Source organism: Ochotona princeps, chromosome 4, assembly GCF_030435755.1.
Source record: "Ochotona princeps isolate mOchPri1 chromosome 4, mOchPri1.hap1, whole genome shotgun sequence".
Classification (NCBI taxonomy): domain Eukaryota; kingdom Metazoa; phylum Chordata; class Mammalia; order Lagomorpha; family Ochotonidae; genus Ochotona; species Ochotona princeps.
Window position 1 is genome coordinate 17,884,431 of NC_080835.1, and position 17,360 is coordinate 17,901,790.

Here is a 17,360-nt window from a genome sequence, read left to right on the forward strand (position 1 = left end):
TGCAGATTTCCAAATTAATAGAGGGCTCCCCCTACTGGCGCTGTGTCACATGTCAGGGCAAATCCATGTTAAGAAAGGCTGTGTGTGCTACTCATCTGTACACCCGTATCTAAAGATCAAACATCTAAACATTACCTGCTCTACAGACAAGGCACAGAACAGGCAGTTCTAGCTAAGTGACATCCAGTGAATGCACAGTGGCATTAGAGGAGAAAAACTAGCTTCCCCAAAGGGCCTGATTCTTGGGAGTATTTTGATGTCACATTATAGAAATGGAAGATGAAGGAATCTGAATGCTTGTGTCCCCCAAATTCCTATGTTGAAGTATAATTGCCAAAGTGGTAATTTTAAGAGGCAGGGCCTTTGGGAGGAGATTAAGTCAGGAGAGTGCTGCCCAATGAATGGAGTAGTGCCCTTACGACAGAGGCCGAAGGAGCCAGCCTGCCCTTCCCACCACCCTAAGAAGGTGCCTCTATGAGCAACAGGCTCTCAGCAGACATCAAACCTGCCATCATCTTGATCTTGAACTTCCAGACCTCTGGACCTGAAACAGATTTCTGTTGTTCAGAAGCTTTCCGGCATAACGTTATTTTGCTTCAGTGACTTAGATGGGCTAATACGAGAGACTGATTCAGTGAGTCATTCTAAACCCTCCACTCTACCAAGCAGTTACTGTTCCATTTGTGTAAACTGCACACTTGCAAACATGTAGAACAGAGAAACTGAAACTGAGATGCTTTAAGGGCCAGAATCCCAAAATGAGAAAAGGGAACTCACCTTCCGCCCATCCCAAGCCTGGCAGATCCAAATATTCCAAGTCTTACAGTTGCCGTCAGTGTAAATTTCAACATGTGGGGCCTGGCGGCGTGGCCTAGCGGCTAAAGTCCTCGCCTTGAATGCCCCGGGATCCCATATGGGCGCCGGTTCTAATCCCGGCAGCTCCACTTCCCATCCAGCTCCCTGCTTGTGGCCTGGGAAAGCAGTCGAGGACAGCCCAATGCTTTGGGACCCTGCACCCATGTGGGAGACCCAGAAGAGGTTCCAGGTTCCAGGCATCGGATCGGCACAGCATCGGCCGTTGCGGCTCACTTGGGGAGTGAATCAGTGGACGGAAGATCTTCCTCTCTGTCTCTCCTCCTCTGTATATCTGACTTTGTAATAAAATAAATAAATATTTTAAAAAAAAAATTTCAACATGTGATGAAAGTTCAACCTCTCAGGACCACTAACAGTGTAGCCCTTAATCTCAAAGACCTAGAACTAGAATTTTCAGGTATAAAAATTCATTGACTTATTTATTCAAAATGTATTCATTGGAGTAGACATTGGGAATAGTGGTTAAAACACCACTTTGAAATGCCCAATTCTATACTGGACTATCTGTGTTACAGCCGGGGCTCCTCTTCCATCTGATCATCTTCTCAATATGTACACCTTGGGGAATAATAGATAGTGCTTCAAGCAATTGAGTCCATGCCACCCATGGGGGAAATGTGGAATGAGTTCCTGGGTCCTGGCTTCAGCCTGGTCCAGCTACAATTTCACCAGGCATTGAAGAGTGAGTTAGTGGACAAAAAAAAGATACTGTCTATTAAAGTTTTTAACAGTTTTAAGCATTATTTAAACCTTTTAAAAAGTAGAGCCAGCCTGTGACACAACATTATAAGCCACTCTGTGTTGCCAGCATCCTGTATAAGTACCAATTAGCTGTTCCACTTGTAATTCAGCTCCCTGTTGATATACTTGGGAATGCAGAAGAAGATACTTTAAGCACTTTAGGATCCTGCCACCCACATGGGAGAACCACGGAGTTCCAGGCTCTTGCCTTTGGTCTGACCGCAACCTGGCTGTTGTGGCCATTTGGACAGTGATCCAGCAAATGGAAGATAAATGAAAACAATAGAAATAAAACCAAATTTGCATTTGTTGTGTATTTGGCCTATGTGAGGCTCAGTGTTAGTATACGACAGAGAACAAAAAGGAATGGTACCAACCTTCATAGTACTTAAAATCCATTGAGAAACTCTAAATTTAAAGTGTGTCAAAATGAGATAGTCTATACTAAAAATGAAATGCTAATAAGTGAAGGGAAGAAACAGCGTGTGATGGACCACATGACTCAGAGACCTAGTGGTGTTAGGGAAGTGCCCTACCCTTTAGACATAGCCTCAAGTCTCCTGATTCCCCGCTCAAATCCTCGTAACACAGCAAGCACCAAAACTACAGAGTGTTTCATTGTTAACGTCATAAATTGTATTTCAGACTGCACCTTAACCTTTTCCTCACTGCTCCAAGGAAGGCTGAACCACTCCCTGAATTTGTCAGAAAAGCAGCTTGGTAATTTCCTAAGGGCCATTCCCCCATTTGTACTTTACTTACCAAGCCCAGGAACAACTTCAAAGACCATGATTACCTGAAGGAATAGTCTTCCACCCTTAGACAGGGGTGGCACAAACTATGCTCTCCAGAGGTTCTAAAATGATGATGAAGGGACTCAAAAAACAGTCTGGCCCAGAGAAGGAAGGCAACCCACATATGGAAGGCAATAAAATAAGTTATCTTGAGTCAGAAACAAAGGGTACTAAGGAGATCTGTTTCAGAACCTGTTCGAAATTTCACCTAGGTTTGCCTGCCTCTGGATGGGTAGCACCTCTCCATTTCCAAAAGTAGTTCTACTTTTATGCCTGGAGAGATTTGCATCTCAGAATACAGAGTGAGTTTGCATATGAAGTTGGTGAACCACTGTTGGTTACTTTTTCAAAAAATATTTATTTTTATTGGAAAGTCAGATTTACAGAGAGAAGCAGAGACAGAGATCCAAGTGCAAATGTGCGCCAGTTATAGTCCCAGCTGCTGCACTTCCCTTCCAGCTCCCTATTTGTGGCCTGGGAAGCAGTAGAGGATAGGCCAAGGCCTATGACCCTGTACCAACTCCAGCCACTGGGGCCACTTGGGGAGGGAACCAACGGATGGAAGATCTTCCTTTCTGTCTCTTCTCTCTGTGATTCTGACTTTCTAATCAAAATAAATATTAAAAAAAGTAACCAACAGTGGTCACCAACTTCCTATGCAAATTCTGTATTCTGGGATGCAAGTCCCTCCAGGCATAAAACTAGAACTATTTTTGGGAAGTATGGATCCTTATCCTGAGGTATGTATGTCTCTGAACTCCATCATTTCTGCTTTGCAGATCATTATTCTTCATGTGAATTTGCCTAAGATTTTTGTCCCAGCACATCTAAAATATGTCCCACTTCATGGAAGATCTTCCAGTTTAAGACTTCTACCAGCCATGTTGCTCATCTTTTTTTTTTTTTTAAGATTTGTCCACTTTGATTGGAAAGGCAGAGTTACAGAGAGAAGGAGAGACAAACAGAAAGATTTTCCCTCTGCTAATTTGCTGCCCAAATGCCCGCAACAGATAGAGCTGAGCCAACTCGAAGCTAGGAGCCAGGAGCTTCTTCCAGGTCTCGCAGGTGGGTGCAGGGTCCCCAGGCTTGAAGCCATCCTCTGCTGCTTTCCCAGGATATAAGCAGGGAGCTGCACGGGAAGTGGAGCAGTTGAGACACAAACCAGCACCAATATGGTATCCTGGTGCTGGAAACATGAGGATTTAGTCAATTGAGCCATTGTGCAGGCCCATGTTGCTCACCTTATACAACATTTCTATAGCCCCTAACTGCTCTGCAGGGAACAAGAACAAGGCAAAATGTGCCACTGAAGGATTTGAAAGAAGACTGTAAAAGCAGGCAACAAGGCTTCTAAAGATCCCTTTGAAAGGAAAGGCACAAAGCAGGGAAGAATGGAATGAATTCAAATTATTAGTAAGACTAAAAAGGCCAAGACAATCAGCTGGAACTGAACTGTTAAACGCCGGAGAAAGCTGTTTATGGTTAAACATCAGGGGTCTGCTGTCAGAATTATTCTTGTTCACATCTTCTCCCCTGTATCCTTCTGCATTGTATCACCATTGCTTCCTCTGCTGATGATCCACAATTCCTTTGGTGTGCTGGCATTTCGTGGGTAGTAAGGAAGGTGGAACATGCGTGTATTATAAACACTTGATCTTCTCACACGGTGACATGTGAGTGTGAAACAACATCAGGCCAGGTTATTCAATGCTCATGAGGGGAGTCAAATTGGGGGCACAAGTCCAAAGTCCAGAATACACAAAGTCTGGTATATTCCTTGGTCAGCCAGCCCTTATCATGAAGAGATAAAACCTGGGCCAATACATACGGTGAAAAGAGCAGCCCTTTTCCTGATACAAGCCCTTTTCAATAAATTTTATTGTGGGATCAAAGCTGCTGACACCCATGCCCTCACGTCTAGTCAACACAAGACTTTCTACTAACATTCTGTAACCGGACACATATTCATCTTCTTTTAAGTTTCTGCAGGATTCTACACAGTCATTGTTATAGGAAATGTGGCTCGGGTCCCAACAACCTAGCACATTAAGGAAAGTATAAAACATGTAGCTCAAGGAAATGTAAATAGAGCAAATCACAGCAGGGACAGAGCCCTAAACCTGACAGTGTCACACACTGAACTTCATCAAGATGAATGTCTCTTTCTCAGTATGAGTAACAGAAATACACAGAGACAGGAACTGCCATGTAACTGTGCCACCACAGCTGACTTTCTAAAACAGAGGGCAGATTACACCTTGCTTCGACATGAAGACTTCCTATGGGTCTCTCTGTCTGGTAGGGCACAGCATACAAGTTCCTGCACATTTAGACTCTGATCTGTTTCTCGCTGCCTGGTCAGCCACTGCACATTACTCACTTTCTGCTCCATTGGTCCAGTTGTTTTCATCACTGAACAGTCACGAGTCAATAACATCACAGAGTTGATAACCACATCAACCCTGCCTGCAGCATAACAAAAGCTAATCGGCTGTCTTTCTGATGTTATTAACTCCATGATCCACTGATTCCAGAAATCGTGTTTTTAAAGATTCAGTTATTCTACTTATTTGATTGGCAATTACAGAGAAAAGAGAGAAATAGAGATCTTCCACCTGCTGGTTCACTCATCAGATTGCTGTGGCACAGGCTGGGTCAGGCTAAAGCAGGCAGTTGAGAGCTTCATCTGGACCTCCCATAGCAGTGGCAAGGGTCCAAACTCTTGAGCCATCTTCTGCTGCCTTTCCAGGTGCACTGGCATGGAGCTAAACTGGAAGTGCAATAGCTGGGACATAAACTGGTTCTCCCATATGGGATGTTTGCATTTGTAGGTTTGTTGGGGTCCGTGCAGTGGATGTGGGGGACAGGATGGTGTGAACAGTATTGTTCCATTGTAGGCAGGGCTGCAAGGAACGTCCTGCTGTACGGCAGGGCCCTGGCGGATGCCTCTACAACCACCTGAATGCAGCTCCACCTTCCTTTGCATGGATACCAGACCACCCTGCGGAAGAATTCTAATCCATCCAGGCATTGTTTGCTACTGTGAGGCTGGCTTTTTACACAATGTGAGATTGGAGGTTAATGTCAATAATAATGTCTTACAAAAGGGCCTTCTATTATTCCTACTGTCTTGGCTGTCCCCATTGACCTTATGCTAATCAAGGGACCTGTATTTAGGGTTTCATTCTTTCCTTGATCTTTAGGTTCTCCTTTTCTTTGTGATACAAGATTAAGTTGTAGAGTAAGAATTGTAGTAGGAACTTCTATTGTTTTTAGGTAAAGCAAATGGCAGAATTATCCTTAGAAACACCCACTTGACCATGATGTAAAAAGTCTGAGCCAGAGTTTGACTGTTTCTGTATATATAAAGCGGACAGCTTTCCCGCATTGTCCATTATGATCAAGGAATCCTAGTGGTCCGTCTCTTTCTTTATTCTTTCTGCACCTCTTCCATGCGCCCTTCGCGAGTTCCGAATCCGGGTTGGAGCTGGACTCTGGCATAGGTTCAGCTTGCCCACTATATCATACCACTAACTTTTCATAAATCAAGAGTTTTAAATTGTTTTGTGATGCATGCTATGAGTGTACATCATAAATAGAAAAAATTCAGATTCATACTAAAGATTAAGGATGGTTCTTTGGCTTCATGAAAAAAATTTTTTTTTAAGATTTATTTATTTTTATTAGAAAGGAAGATATACAGAGAGGAGGAGAGAAAAAGAGGAAGATCTTCCGTCCAGTGGTTCACTCCCCAAGTGACCACAACAGCTGGAGCTGTGCCAATCCGAAGTCAGGAGCCTCTTCCAGGTCTCCCACATAGCTGCAAGGTCCCAAAGCTTTAGGCCGTCCTCGAACTGCTTTCCCAGGCCACAAGCAAGGAGCTAATGGGAAGTGGAGCAGCCGGGATTAGAACTAGCACCCATAGGGGATCCCGGTGCGTTCAAGGTGAGGATTTTAACTGCTACGCTATCGTTTCGGGCCCGGCTTGATGAAAAATTTTAAGCAGCAAACTACCTTAATCCTTAAATGAATTTTGGTCTACAATTAAAAAAAAAAAAAAAAGCAAAAGCAAAGTCAAAACAAAACAAAACAAAAAACCTAAATTAAGCTTAGAAGCAGGCAATGTGGTACAACAGGTTAAGTCACCAACAGCAATAACTCCAATTGAAACTTTGTCTTTTAAATGCGTAAATGAACCACTCTATATAAAAAAGTCAATCTGGGGCCCAGCGCTGTAGCCTAGTGGCTAAAGTCCTCTCCTTGAACACGCAGGGAACCCACATGGGCACCAGTAATCCTGGCAGCCGCACTTCCCTTCCCATTAGCTCCTTGCTTGTGGCCTGGGAAAGCAGTCAAGGATGGCCCAAAGCCTTGGGACTCTGCACCTGAGAGACCCGAAAGAAGCTCCTGGCTCCTGGCTTCACATTGGCTCAGCTCCAGCCATTGTGGTCACTTGGGGAGTGAATCATCGGATGGAAGATCTTCCTCTCTGTCTCTCCTTCTCTCTATATCGCTGATTTTGCAATAAAAAAAGAGAAATCTTTTTTTTTAAAAAGTCAATCTGAAGAAGAAGATGAGGGGAAGTGTTCTACAGTTTATTAAGATAGAAGGAACACTGTTTCATTTTTGTTTAATCACCAATAAAAAATAATAAACCCTAGAGATTACTTTCCTGTGCTGTTTTTTTCATACTCTTCCTCCTCCACCCGCTCTACTCCACATTGTCTGGTCTTCAAGCAGGAACTGCACTCAGTTGCTGTGTGGAGGATGCAATCCATGCGTGGAGCACTGCAGGCTGCCTGGGTCGCACAGATGCAGGGCACAACCTTGGCCTTTTACCCTAGGTATTCTGCACAGTGCTAGGCCATAAGGCATGTTCTGGGAGACGCTGGAGGGCAAGATTTTATACTACAAGCAGAGAGTTTTAAGAGAAAACAGCAAGGTATCTGCAGTAAGAACATTATATGGTTTTATCTGACAGAGGAGTTCAGATGATCAGGAGACGAATCCGCAGCTCATGAACAATTAGTCTAACCAACAGACTGACAATTCCATAAAATTTAAACATGTGGACACGCAATGAACTATATCAGAAACACCATATACTACTTTAACAGCCATTGCATTTAACAATCTGGCCAAATATACCAGAAAACAGTACGCATCAGTCATTTCAAAAGGACTAAAAATGATAAAAAGCTTTGCAGGCTTAAAAAAAAAAACAAAGAAAAAAAAAGGTCATGGTTACACCTGTTTACCAAACATCTTCATCAGCTCTGAGTTTAGCAAAAAGAGAATAGTTTCACTGCACTTGCTATGAGGCTGGCATTCTTCTTTATTTAAGATTCATTTATTGGGCCTAATGTGGTAGCTTAGTTGCTAAAGTCCTCGACTTGCAAGTGTCAGGGTACTATATGGGCTCTGGTTCATGTCCTGGCTGCTCCACTTCCCATCCAGCTCCATGGCTGTGGCATGGGAAAGCAGTGAAAGATGGCCAAAAGCCTTGGGACCCTGCACCTGCATAGGAAACCTGGAAGAATCTCCTGGCTCCTGGTTTCTGATCACTTCATCTCTGGCTGCTACAGATACTTGGGGAGTGAACTAGCAGAGGAAAGATCTTTATCTCTGTAAATCTCTTGTGCCTTTCCAATAAAAAAATAAATAAATCTTAAGCACACACATAATCCAAAAAGGAAGTGCAGTAAAGTGGCTATTTATTTTGTGAAATTATCAATTTTCAAAAATTCATTTATGTTTGAGCAATAAGGTACAAAATGTCCTGTTTTTTTCAGAACTTAATGTGGGCTGGGCACTCCCACACCCCATACCGAAGGCCTGAGTTTGGGTCCCAGCTCTGGCCTCCCTTCCAGCTTCTGGTAAGGTACACCCTAAGAGACTAACTGTAGCTCCAAGCGACCAATGGCAGACATACTTGGGTCCCTGCCACCCAACTGGAGACCTGGATGGAATTCTTTGGCCTCATCCAGCCACAGCTGTTGTAGACCATGGGGGAATAAACCGGTGGCTGGCAGATCTGTGTGTGTCTATTTCTGTTTCTCTGCATTTCAAATAACTAAGCGATGTTTTGAAAACTTGAATGAGTACTTTGAAACAATACATATGTTACATAAGGAGAGACACAAACACACAGGCAAAGTTAGGTAGGCATCAGTCACTGGGTTTCTGAACTTCAAATTACCTTATAACCGTTATAGTTTCTCCCAGGTCACAAAAGACACAAAGAGAATCTTCAAACATTCATGATAGTAGTCCCAGACCATACACCAAAGAGTGAAAATAATCAAGTTTCTTTTTATTAATCTATCACCTCAGTTCTGTTGGTTCTGAGTCGAATATTTTTTATTTCATTCAGTAAGCTAGTATATTTAAGCTATCAAGAATGGATTTAGGGGCTGGTGTGGTGGCATAGCAAGCTAATCTTCTGCCTTTGGTGCCAGCATCCTATATGTGTCCTTCTGCTCCACTTCCCATCAAGTTCTCTGCTTATGATCTGGGGAAGCAGAGGAGGATGGCTCAAGTCCTTGGGTCTCTGCACCCAGGCATCAGACTTGAAGGAAGGCTTACCTCCTTAGCTTCTGATTGGTCTAGCTCTGGTCATTGCAACCATTTGGGGAGATCAGTGGATAGAAGATTCTCTCTTTCTGTCCTCTTCCTATAACTTTGACTTTCAAGTAAAAATCAACAAATCTTTAAAATAAAAATCCATTTAAAAAGAAAAAGAATGGATTTGCCTTCTCATAAATACGCTGAGGTTCAGAGGACCTGGTGAGGCCTTTGGGAATTGTGCCTCAGGCAGTTGGGTTTGTTTGTTTGTTTGTTTGTTTGTTTATTAAACTGAAGTGGTACGTGTGATTGAGATACCTTGTTGTAGTTTCTGTTTTTAAAAGGGCATTGAGAGGGCCCCTTCTGTTAGCTAACCTTCCTTTAGGGAGAGAACTGCTGTGTTTTGTTTGCAGGCACCAATGACAAGGTTACCCTAGCTTAGTTATGTGTGGATAATAAAAACCACTCTCATTTTATAACTCCATTCTCACCATACAGTGTTTTACCACAGTAATTAATTATTCAACTTAACTGTGTCACCGAAATGGAAGCAACAAATTACAAATGAATAGCGTGTGTAAGACATCTTTGTCAAATCCATCATCGGCCAAGTCAGTTTCTGCGTTCCCAGTGCCTACTATGTTGCTTATGTGTGGAAGGCAGGTGGAACTACTCAGTTGTTAAAAAGCCAATACGGCAGACACTTGTTTGGTGTGTAGTTCTGTTTAGTCGCTTTAGATACAAGTGAAAAGAAACTTTCACCTGGAATACATACATGTACATATGCACTTTCACTGAAACAAGGAGTGAAGAAACTGACAGCACTAAACATTTGTGTTTTTAGGTTGAAATAAACAAAAGGGGTGAAATATTTTACAGAAAATTCTTACCTTACAAACAGAAATTACATTAATATTTATCAGTTTCCTGATGGTCTGTAAAAAAAATTGATAATTATATATATATATATATGATCAAAAAAGTAACCATGTGAAATCTACTTAAGACAACTCAGAAACACCCTGACAACATCTACAAATACTGTAGAGACGCTGACAGGCTACCCTGGGTAAAGAGGTGAATTTTATTTTACTCTTAGCATTATAGCATTTTCCTAACAGCAGCACAATTCACACTAACATGCAAAATCTAAGGTACACTAGCAAGTATTGCAACTGCCTCTTTGCTAACCTGGACAGTAATTCAATAATTGAAGAACAGGGGCACAGTCCTTCGGTGACGTGCTTTGCTAGTGTTCATCCAAGCACGATAAACATAGCAAGGATGTTGCCTTCACGCTGGAAGAGCTGGTTTGCCTGAAGCTTCACATTGTGGCTTTAAATTAATATAGTTATGAATTTTAAATTTGTTTTTAGACTCTTAACATTTAAAGCAGAGTTGATTTGATGTAATAAAAAAATAAAAATGTAAAACAATTTGATGTAATAAAAATAAGAGGAAAACTAGAACTATTATTGAACCTGGCACTGTATAAATGAGGTTAAACAGACTTTCTCGATCATTCCTGTCCTTCCCTGTGGAGCTGCCTCCCGAGGATGGCCAGGGAAATTCAGTACATGGATGAGCCAGGCAGCTGGGCATCCTAGGCCGCATCATCCCCCCACACTACTCCTGTCACTGCGACACAGGAAGACTTACATTGTCCAAGTCGGGAATGTCCAGAAAGTATTCAGGATAGTCGTATGACATTCCCACGTTGTTCACTGAAATGAGATAACATCATTAGCTGACTAACAAGTATACGAAAAACTTAATGAAAATCATGAAACTGAATACATTGAAACAGAAAGGATGCAATTCTGCAAATACTATTTATCGCGAGAATGACTTTTCTCACAGCTTTCTATACAAAAATCTATTCTTGAGAGTCCAGTTCAAATGTCCTTCCCTTACAGTCTGTCTGTTAAGGCCCTGACGAAATGATCACACTCAACCCCGACTTTGCAAAATCCCATGTATTCATCTCCTGTAATCGTCACTTAAAGACAATGTTTAACTCTTCTTCAGATCTTAAATTTCCATACTGTAGTAGGAAAGACCAAAGACGATTATAGTCGAGCAAGTTGGAAAGTTGAGTTCTAATTACAACTGTCTCAGGAAATGTGTGACCTGGGAGACATCACATACAACACGTTATCTCAGTTTGTTCACCTCTAAAATGGTGTGCGTTATTCACTCAACGAATGTTTGCCATACACTTTTAAGGGCCACACAGAAGGAAAACAAAGTTGTTAGCGCGATGGAGTTCACAACCTAGTAGGAAGCCAAGGGCGCTCAACTCAAACAGAACCGAACAATCTTTTTGTTTATTGCTAAGTGTGGCCTCTTTCCCAAGAGCCTGACTAACCTGGAAGGAGGTAGAGGGCTTCTTTTTGTGGGGGACAACAGCACGGCTGAAAATCACTGTCCCTGGCAAATCATCCATGAAAGCCAAGGCCATGTCTTGGCTTTCCTTATATTTCCCCTTTGCTAATCACCCAACCTATAGTGGGGGCTATAAGATACTCAACAAGATATGAATAAACTGATGTATAATTAGGTATTTGATTTCAACTCAGGTATCCTGTGGTTTTCCCTAACTCTGGAAAATCAAAAACCAACAACAGCAATAGAGTAAAAAACTTTACAGGAATTAAAAATAAAATGCTTTGGACTGAACTTAAAATCCCATTTCATGAAAGAGACTGCCAGTCTATATGCATCTACCTACCCAACTATAAAAACAATCCTCTTAGGTTAGTCCTGGGATCATCAGCTGATTGTCACTATCACGTGTTTAATGCTGTTGATTAGTTTGCCTGAGAACACTGAGCCAAGTAGGCCAGGACACAAGCAGGAAGTCTGACTTTTTTAAAACTGTCATTTGCCTTCTTACAATGTTCAATCTGGAAAAAAAATCCATAATAACTGAATAAAAAGTCTAATAGAAATGAATAATATGGGTCTGGCATGGTGGCCTAGCAGCTAAAGTCCTCGCCTTGAACGCACAGGGATCCCATATGGGTGCCAGTTCTAATCCCGGCAGCTCCACTTCCCATCAGCTTCTTGCTTGTGACCTGGGAAAGCCATCAAGGATGGCCCAAATCTTTGGGACCCTGCAGTCATGTGGGAAACCATTAAGAGCTCCTGGCTCCTGGCTTCACATCGGCTCAGCTCCAGCCATTGCAGTCACTTGGGGAGTGAATCATCGGATGGAAGATCTTCCTCTCTGTCTCTCCTCCTCTGTGTGTGTGTGTGTGTGTGTGTGTGTGTGTGTGTGTGTGTGTATGACTTTGCAATAAAAAAATCAATCTTAAAAAAAGAAATGTATAATAGAACTAAGAAATATTAAAGAAAAGTTTCAGTTACAAAAGACTATACCATTATCATCAGTCTGCTAAAGTTTCTAAGGAATTATGCAAGTATACCTGATCGTAGTAATGGCAACTTTTCCAATAGGCTAACAAAATTAGTAGACAAGGGCCTGGCTAAATCTCACCTTGTAAGTGCCAGGATCCCCCAGGGGTGCAGGTTCATGAGCCAGCTACTCTACTTCCCATCCAGCTCCCCACTTGTGGCCTGGGAACGCAGTTGAGGATGACCCAAAGCCCTGCAACCCTGCACCTGCGTTAGGAGACCTGGAAGAAGCTCCTAGCTCCTGGCTTCAGCTCAGTTCAGCTCTGGCTGCTGAAGCCATTTGGGGAGTGAACCAGCAGATGGGAAGATCTTTCTCTTTGTCTCTCCTTCCCTCTGTAAATCTACCTTTCCCATAAAAACAAATAAATCTTTAAAAAAAAATCAGTAGAAAAAGGAACTGAACCAAGGTTCTATATTTTGCTATAAGGCAGTTCTCCTGGACACTGCAAGTCTTAATATTTTACTTGCCAAATGAATTAGAAAGTCTTGAAACCAGTCTGAAAATAGGTGGGCACAGGACAGAACAGTCAACTGTCTTATTTGAGTAGGGATAGCAGATTCAAACACATTTTTACTTGAATAAAAATGGTGGGTGTCACTACACTGGGGAGCCTAGGAATCAACTCTGTAGAAGATGTGCTAAGAATAAACCCAAACTAAGATCAGACTTTGTTCAATTGATTTCACTTCCACCCCACAAAAATGATAAAGGGTGAATCATTAATTTAGAGTGTGACTAAGAGAAAGCAGCAATATCCAAAAGGTCTATGAAAATGCTGCACATCAAAGAAACACTCTTTATGAAGTCAGTCTATGATAACAGAATCCTCAAGTAAATATTTTTGCCAAATTGCATTTGTCAGGCTATTCTTTAAAAATGAAGAATGTACAGCAAATTCTACCTTCCTTCACTCTTCCACAGCTAGACATTTTTCTTTAGATTTCTTCCTAGCTCATGGAACTATTAATGTTACATTTCAAAATACTAAATAAAATCAAACAGTATAATTAAGAATCTTTCATTTAAAAAAACATTTATTCGAAAGGCTGTTACACAGAGCATGAAAAAGACACACGTGCACATGACGCACACACACACACACACACCCCTTCCAACTGGCTCACTCCTCAAATGGCCATTATGACTAAGGCTGTGCCAGGTTGACACCAAGGCCCAGGTCCCCCGGGTGAACTGAGAAGACCCGAGTACTTGGACCATCTGCCGCTGCTCTTTCTGGGCATACATGAACAGTGTGCCGAATCAGAAATGGAGAAGCCAGGATTCAAACCAGAGCTCGTATACAGAGTCAGCACTGCAGGCAGTGGCTTAAAACAATGTACCACAGTGATAGTTCCTAATTATAAATCTTTTTAAATCCAGATTTTTTAAGGTTGGGAACTCTGCAAGTTACACCTTCAACCTGTCATCTTTGCACGTACCACAAGTAAGAACCAGAGCTAAGGAAGGATGAGCCCCCAGGGAAGTGGAGAGGTGTCACTCTGACTACAGCTGCATTCACAAATGCCTCTGCTGAATGTGCAAAATACGTTCAACACTGAGAACTTCAGTCCCAAGAAATAGTGTCATCTAGAAGGGCTATGCTTTTATGAACAAAAGCATACATACAATTAAAAAGTGAAGCTGGGAGAGGCTTTTCAGAACTTCAGAGTGGGAAGTGCATGCCAAGTGTATGCTGGTGCTTTGTCCTATCTGAGGGAGTAGGAATCCTAAATCCTCTCTTGCTTTTTTTGGTTCTACTTTTTGCTCGTGTAATAGATCCTGCCCATAACATTCCCACTGTAGGAAATTGCTCCGGAGAGCCATTCTTCAAGAGTAGGGAGACAAACAAGTGCTACTGTTGTTGGGGCTCTCAAAACGACACAGCAAAACATGGCGCCTTGGGCTGCCGATTATTTTAAATTAAAGGCACTTAAGCATCAGCAGATGCTAGATGAAGTTTTTCTCTGAAGTTTCCTTGTTTACTGAAAGACCGGATCCACCAAGGAAGAGCACATTTGCCTTCAATCTTCTTATTGATACTTCACTAATCAAGGAAGATTAAACTCATATCATGGAGAAAGAGACTGAAAATCAAACAGCATACCTCCAGTGCAGTGAAACCTCGGCCTAGGCCATGGTCTGTTTTTTTCGTACCCATTCATCTCCTGTAGACAGCATCTACTGCCCCCTGAAACTGCCTACACCCCCTCATTCCCGCTTCCCTATGAAGAGGATATTTAAGCTTCAACCGTCTGACTCTTTAAAGTTCTGTTTTCCATGGCTGCCATGCACATGTGTGGGTTAATACACGTGCATGTCTTTTTTCTGATTAATCTGTCTAGTGTCACTTTACTTCAGCAGACTCACTGATCCTACTTTGAAAGAGAAAATTTGAACTTCTCTGCTCTTCAGTTCTCTCTCAAAACGGCAGAACAGCGGGAATCCTCTGGAAAAGGGAAACTACTGCAATTCGATTATGAGACATTAGGTGGCAGCAACAACCAAACAGCAGGCAGAACGCTGTCAGTGAATTGCCAAAGGAGAACAGGCTTTGAGTAGGAGTCCAGAGTGGAAGCACTCCCATTATCATTTAATCTCCTCAAGAACGGTGCACGCAACACCCTTCCTCCTGTTCCAGGATTCATGACGCGACTCACAAACACAATGCCACAGGTTGTTGTAACAATGCTAAGACAACAGAAAATCCCTTCTAAAATGGCACTATCTTAAATTAGCATTAAATAGCTTATTGGTGAGTATTCTTGAATTCTAAAAGTGAGGCCCGAGAGATATTTCCCACTGGAGTTCTTTAATAACTCTTAATAAACAAGATTCTCTTCTTTGTTTTAAAAAATATATAATTTATTTGAAAGGTAGAGTGATATGGATAAACACAAAGAAATTCTCTGTTCACTGGTTCACTCCTCAAATGCCTCAACAGCTGGAGCTGGACAAGGCTGAAGCCAGGAGCCAGGTGCCAGGCCTTCCACACGGGGCCAGGATGGCAGCTGCTTGTGCCAGCACCAGTTGGGCCATCACATTTGAAAGAAGCTGGAGGCCAGTATCATAGCACAGCAAGTTAAGCCACCGCTGGTGACACCAGTATCCCATTTTGGAGTGCCGGTTATCCTGCTTCTGATCCAGTTTCCTGTGAGTGCAGCTGGGGCAGCAGCAGCAGATGGCCCACGTGCTCGGGTGACTACCACCTGTGTGGGAGACCCAGCTGGAAGTCTAGTGTTCAGGGGTTTTCAGCCAAGGATTAACTCTACATTTCAGTTACAGTTACCACATGAGTCTAGTTCCACCACTTGGAGTTCATTGTTAAACACTACTTGGAAAAAAAATGCTGCCACTTTAGACTCAGCTTTCAGTACTGACTCCACTACTACCAGTCCCTAAACTATATTTATACACACACATATATAGAGAATGAGTATAACCTCAGGATTTGAATAAGATCATATACATAAACTCTAGCTCACTGCCTAGACCATACTGATATGCAAATAAAGGGAGAAGGCAGACTTGTGATTGTTGTAAGGTCATTTATGCAGGCATTTATTGAACTATATTTTATTGTACACAATTCTGACCAGCACTAGAGTGGGTTCACTCCCCAAATGACCACAATGGCCAGAGTTGAGTAAATCCAAAACCAGGAGCCAGGAGCTTTTTCCTGGTCTCCCATATGGGTGCAGGATCCCAAGGCTTATGAGCCAAAGTTCACTTCCTTCACAGGGAGTTGGACGGGAAGTGGAGCAGCTGGGACACAAACTGGTGCCCATATGGGATTCTGGCACTTGGAGGTGGAGGATGAGCCAGTGGAGCCATCACATTGGCCCCATGCAGATCTATTCTTCCGGCCTATAGAGACAGTGTGGAAAATGATGCAGAGAAAATCCCTGCTTTGCCTTCTTTAACATATTGCTGTAGCTAGCACATGTTCATACTCTGACAGATGATATTTGGAACGCTATGTACAACATTTTGCAAACTTTACAGTTTTCATACACTTGTGAGTAGCAATTTCCAAATAAAAGAGAGTTTATAAGGCTTAAATTTGCAGTGCCTTTAATCAGAAATTGAAACATTGGGCCCGGCGGCGTGGCCTAGCGGCTAAAGTCCTTCCCTTGAAAGCCCCGGGATCCCATATGGGCGCCGGTTCTAATCCCGGCAGCTCCACTTCCCATCCAGCTCCCTGCTTGTGGCCTGGGAAAGCAGTTGAGGACGGCCCAAAGCTTTGGGACCCTGCACCCGTGTGGGAGACCCGGAAGAGGTTCCAGGTTCCCAGCATCGGATCGGTGCGCATCGGCCCGTTGTGGCTCACTTGGGGAGTGAATCATCGGACGGAAGATCTTCCTCTCTGTCTCTCCTCCTCTGTGTATATCCGACTGTAAAAAAATGAATAAATCTTTAAAAAAAAAAAAAGAAATTGAAACATTGAGACTGAATCAGAAGCAACACAACAGAACATCTTTCTTCCACTGGCTAATTATACTTTGCTACGTGACCTTCATAACAAAACTAGGTGCGATTTGTCGTACACAACATTACAAGAGATGATGAGGAAAAGCAGTATGGCACAGGGTTAGTGGTTAAATGTTTGCTCACAGCAGTAACACTTCTCAGTTTCATGACTTGGTTTCTATTTACATTTCTGAAATCACAGAGCTAATTATGCAGCTTTTGGTGGAAGATTCTGCTTTAATTAATACCATTAAGTGATTTTCTAGTGAAAAGAAATAAATTTGAATTCTAAGAGTCTTAGGCTCACTTTACAAATCCAATCTCGGTCAACACATCTAATGGAACTACAATGCATCTTGCTTAGTCTGATAATGTTCTGGACAAGTCTCCTAGAATATTAAAAAACAAAAAGCAGCCACCCCTGCCATTCCCTGTTTTTTTTTTTTTTAAAGACTTATGTACACAGTGCCAGGCTTCTTCCTCATTCAACACAAGGAAGG

General features: G+C 42.4%; 1 protein-coding gene across 2 annotated transcripts in view; it reads right to left on the minus strand.

The window, feature by feature from the left end:
• Positions 1-17,360, minus strand: part of HSD17B12 (hydroxysteroid 17-beta dehydrogenase 12) — a 170,649-nt gene that overhangs the window by 33,973 nt on the left and 119,316 nt on the right. For both annotated transcript variants that reach the window (XM_058663155.1, XM_004585390.3), the window contains exons 5-6: positions 10,635-10,699; positions 9,866-9,910 (exon numbers count right to left, since the gene is read on the minus strand). In XM_058663155.1, the coding sequence (XP_058519138.1) occupies positions 9,866-9,910; positions 10,635-10,699 (110 nt within the window). The remainder of the gene's footprint in view (positions 1-9,865; positions 9,911-10,634; positions 10,700-17,360) is intronic.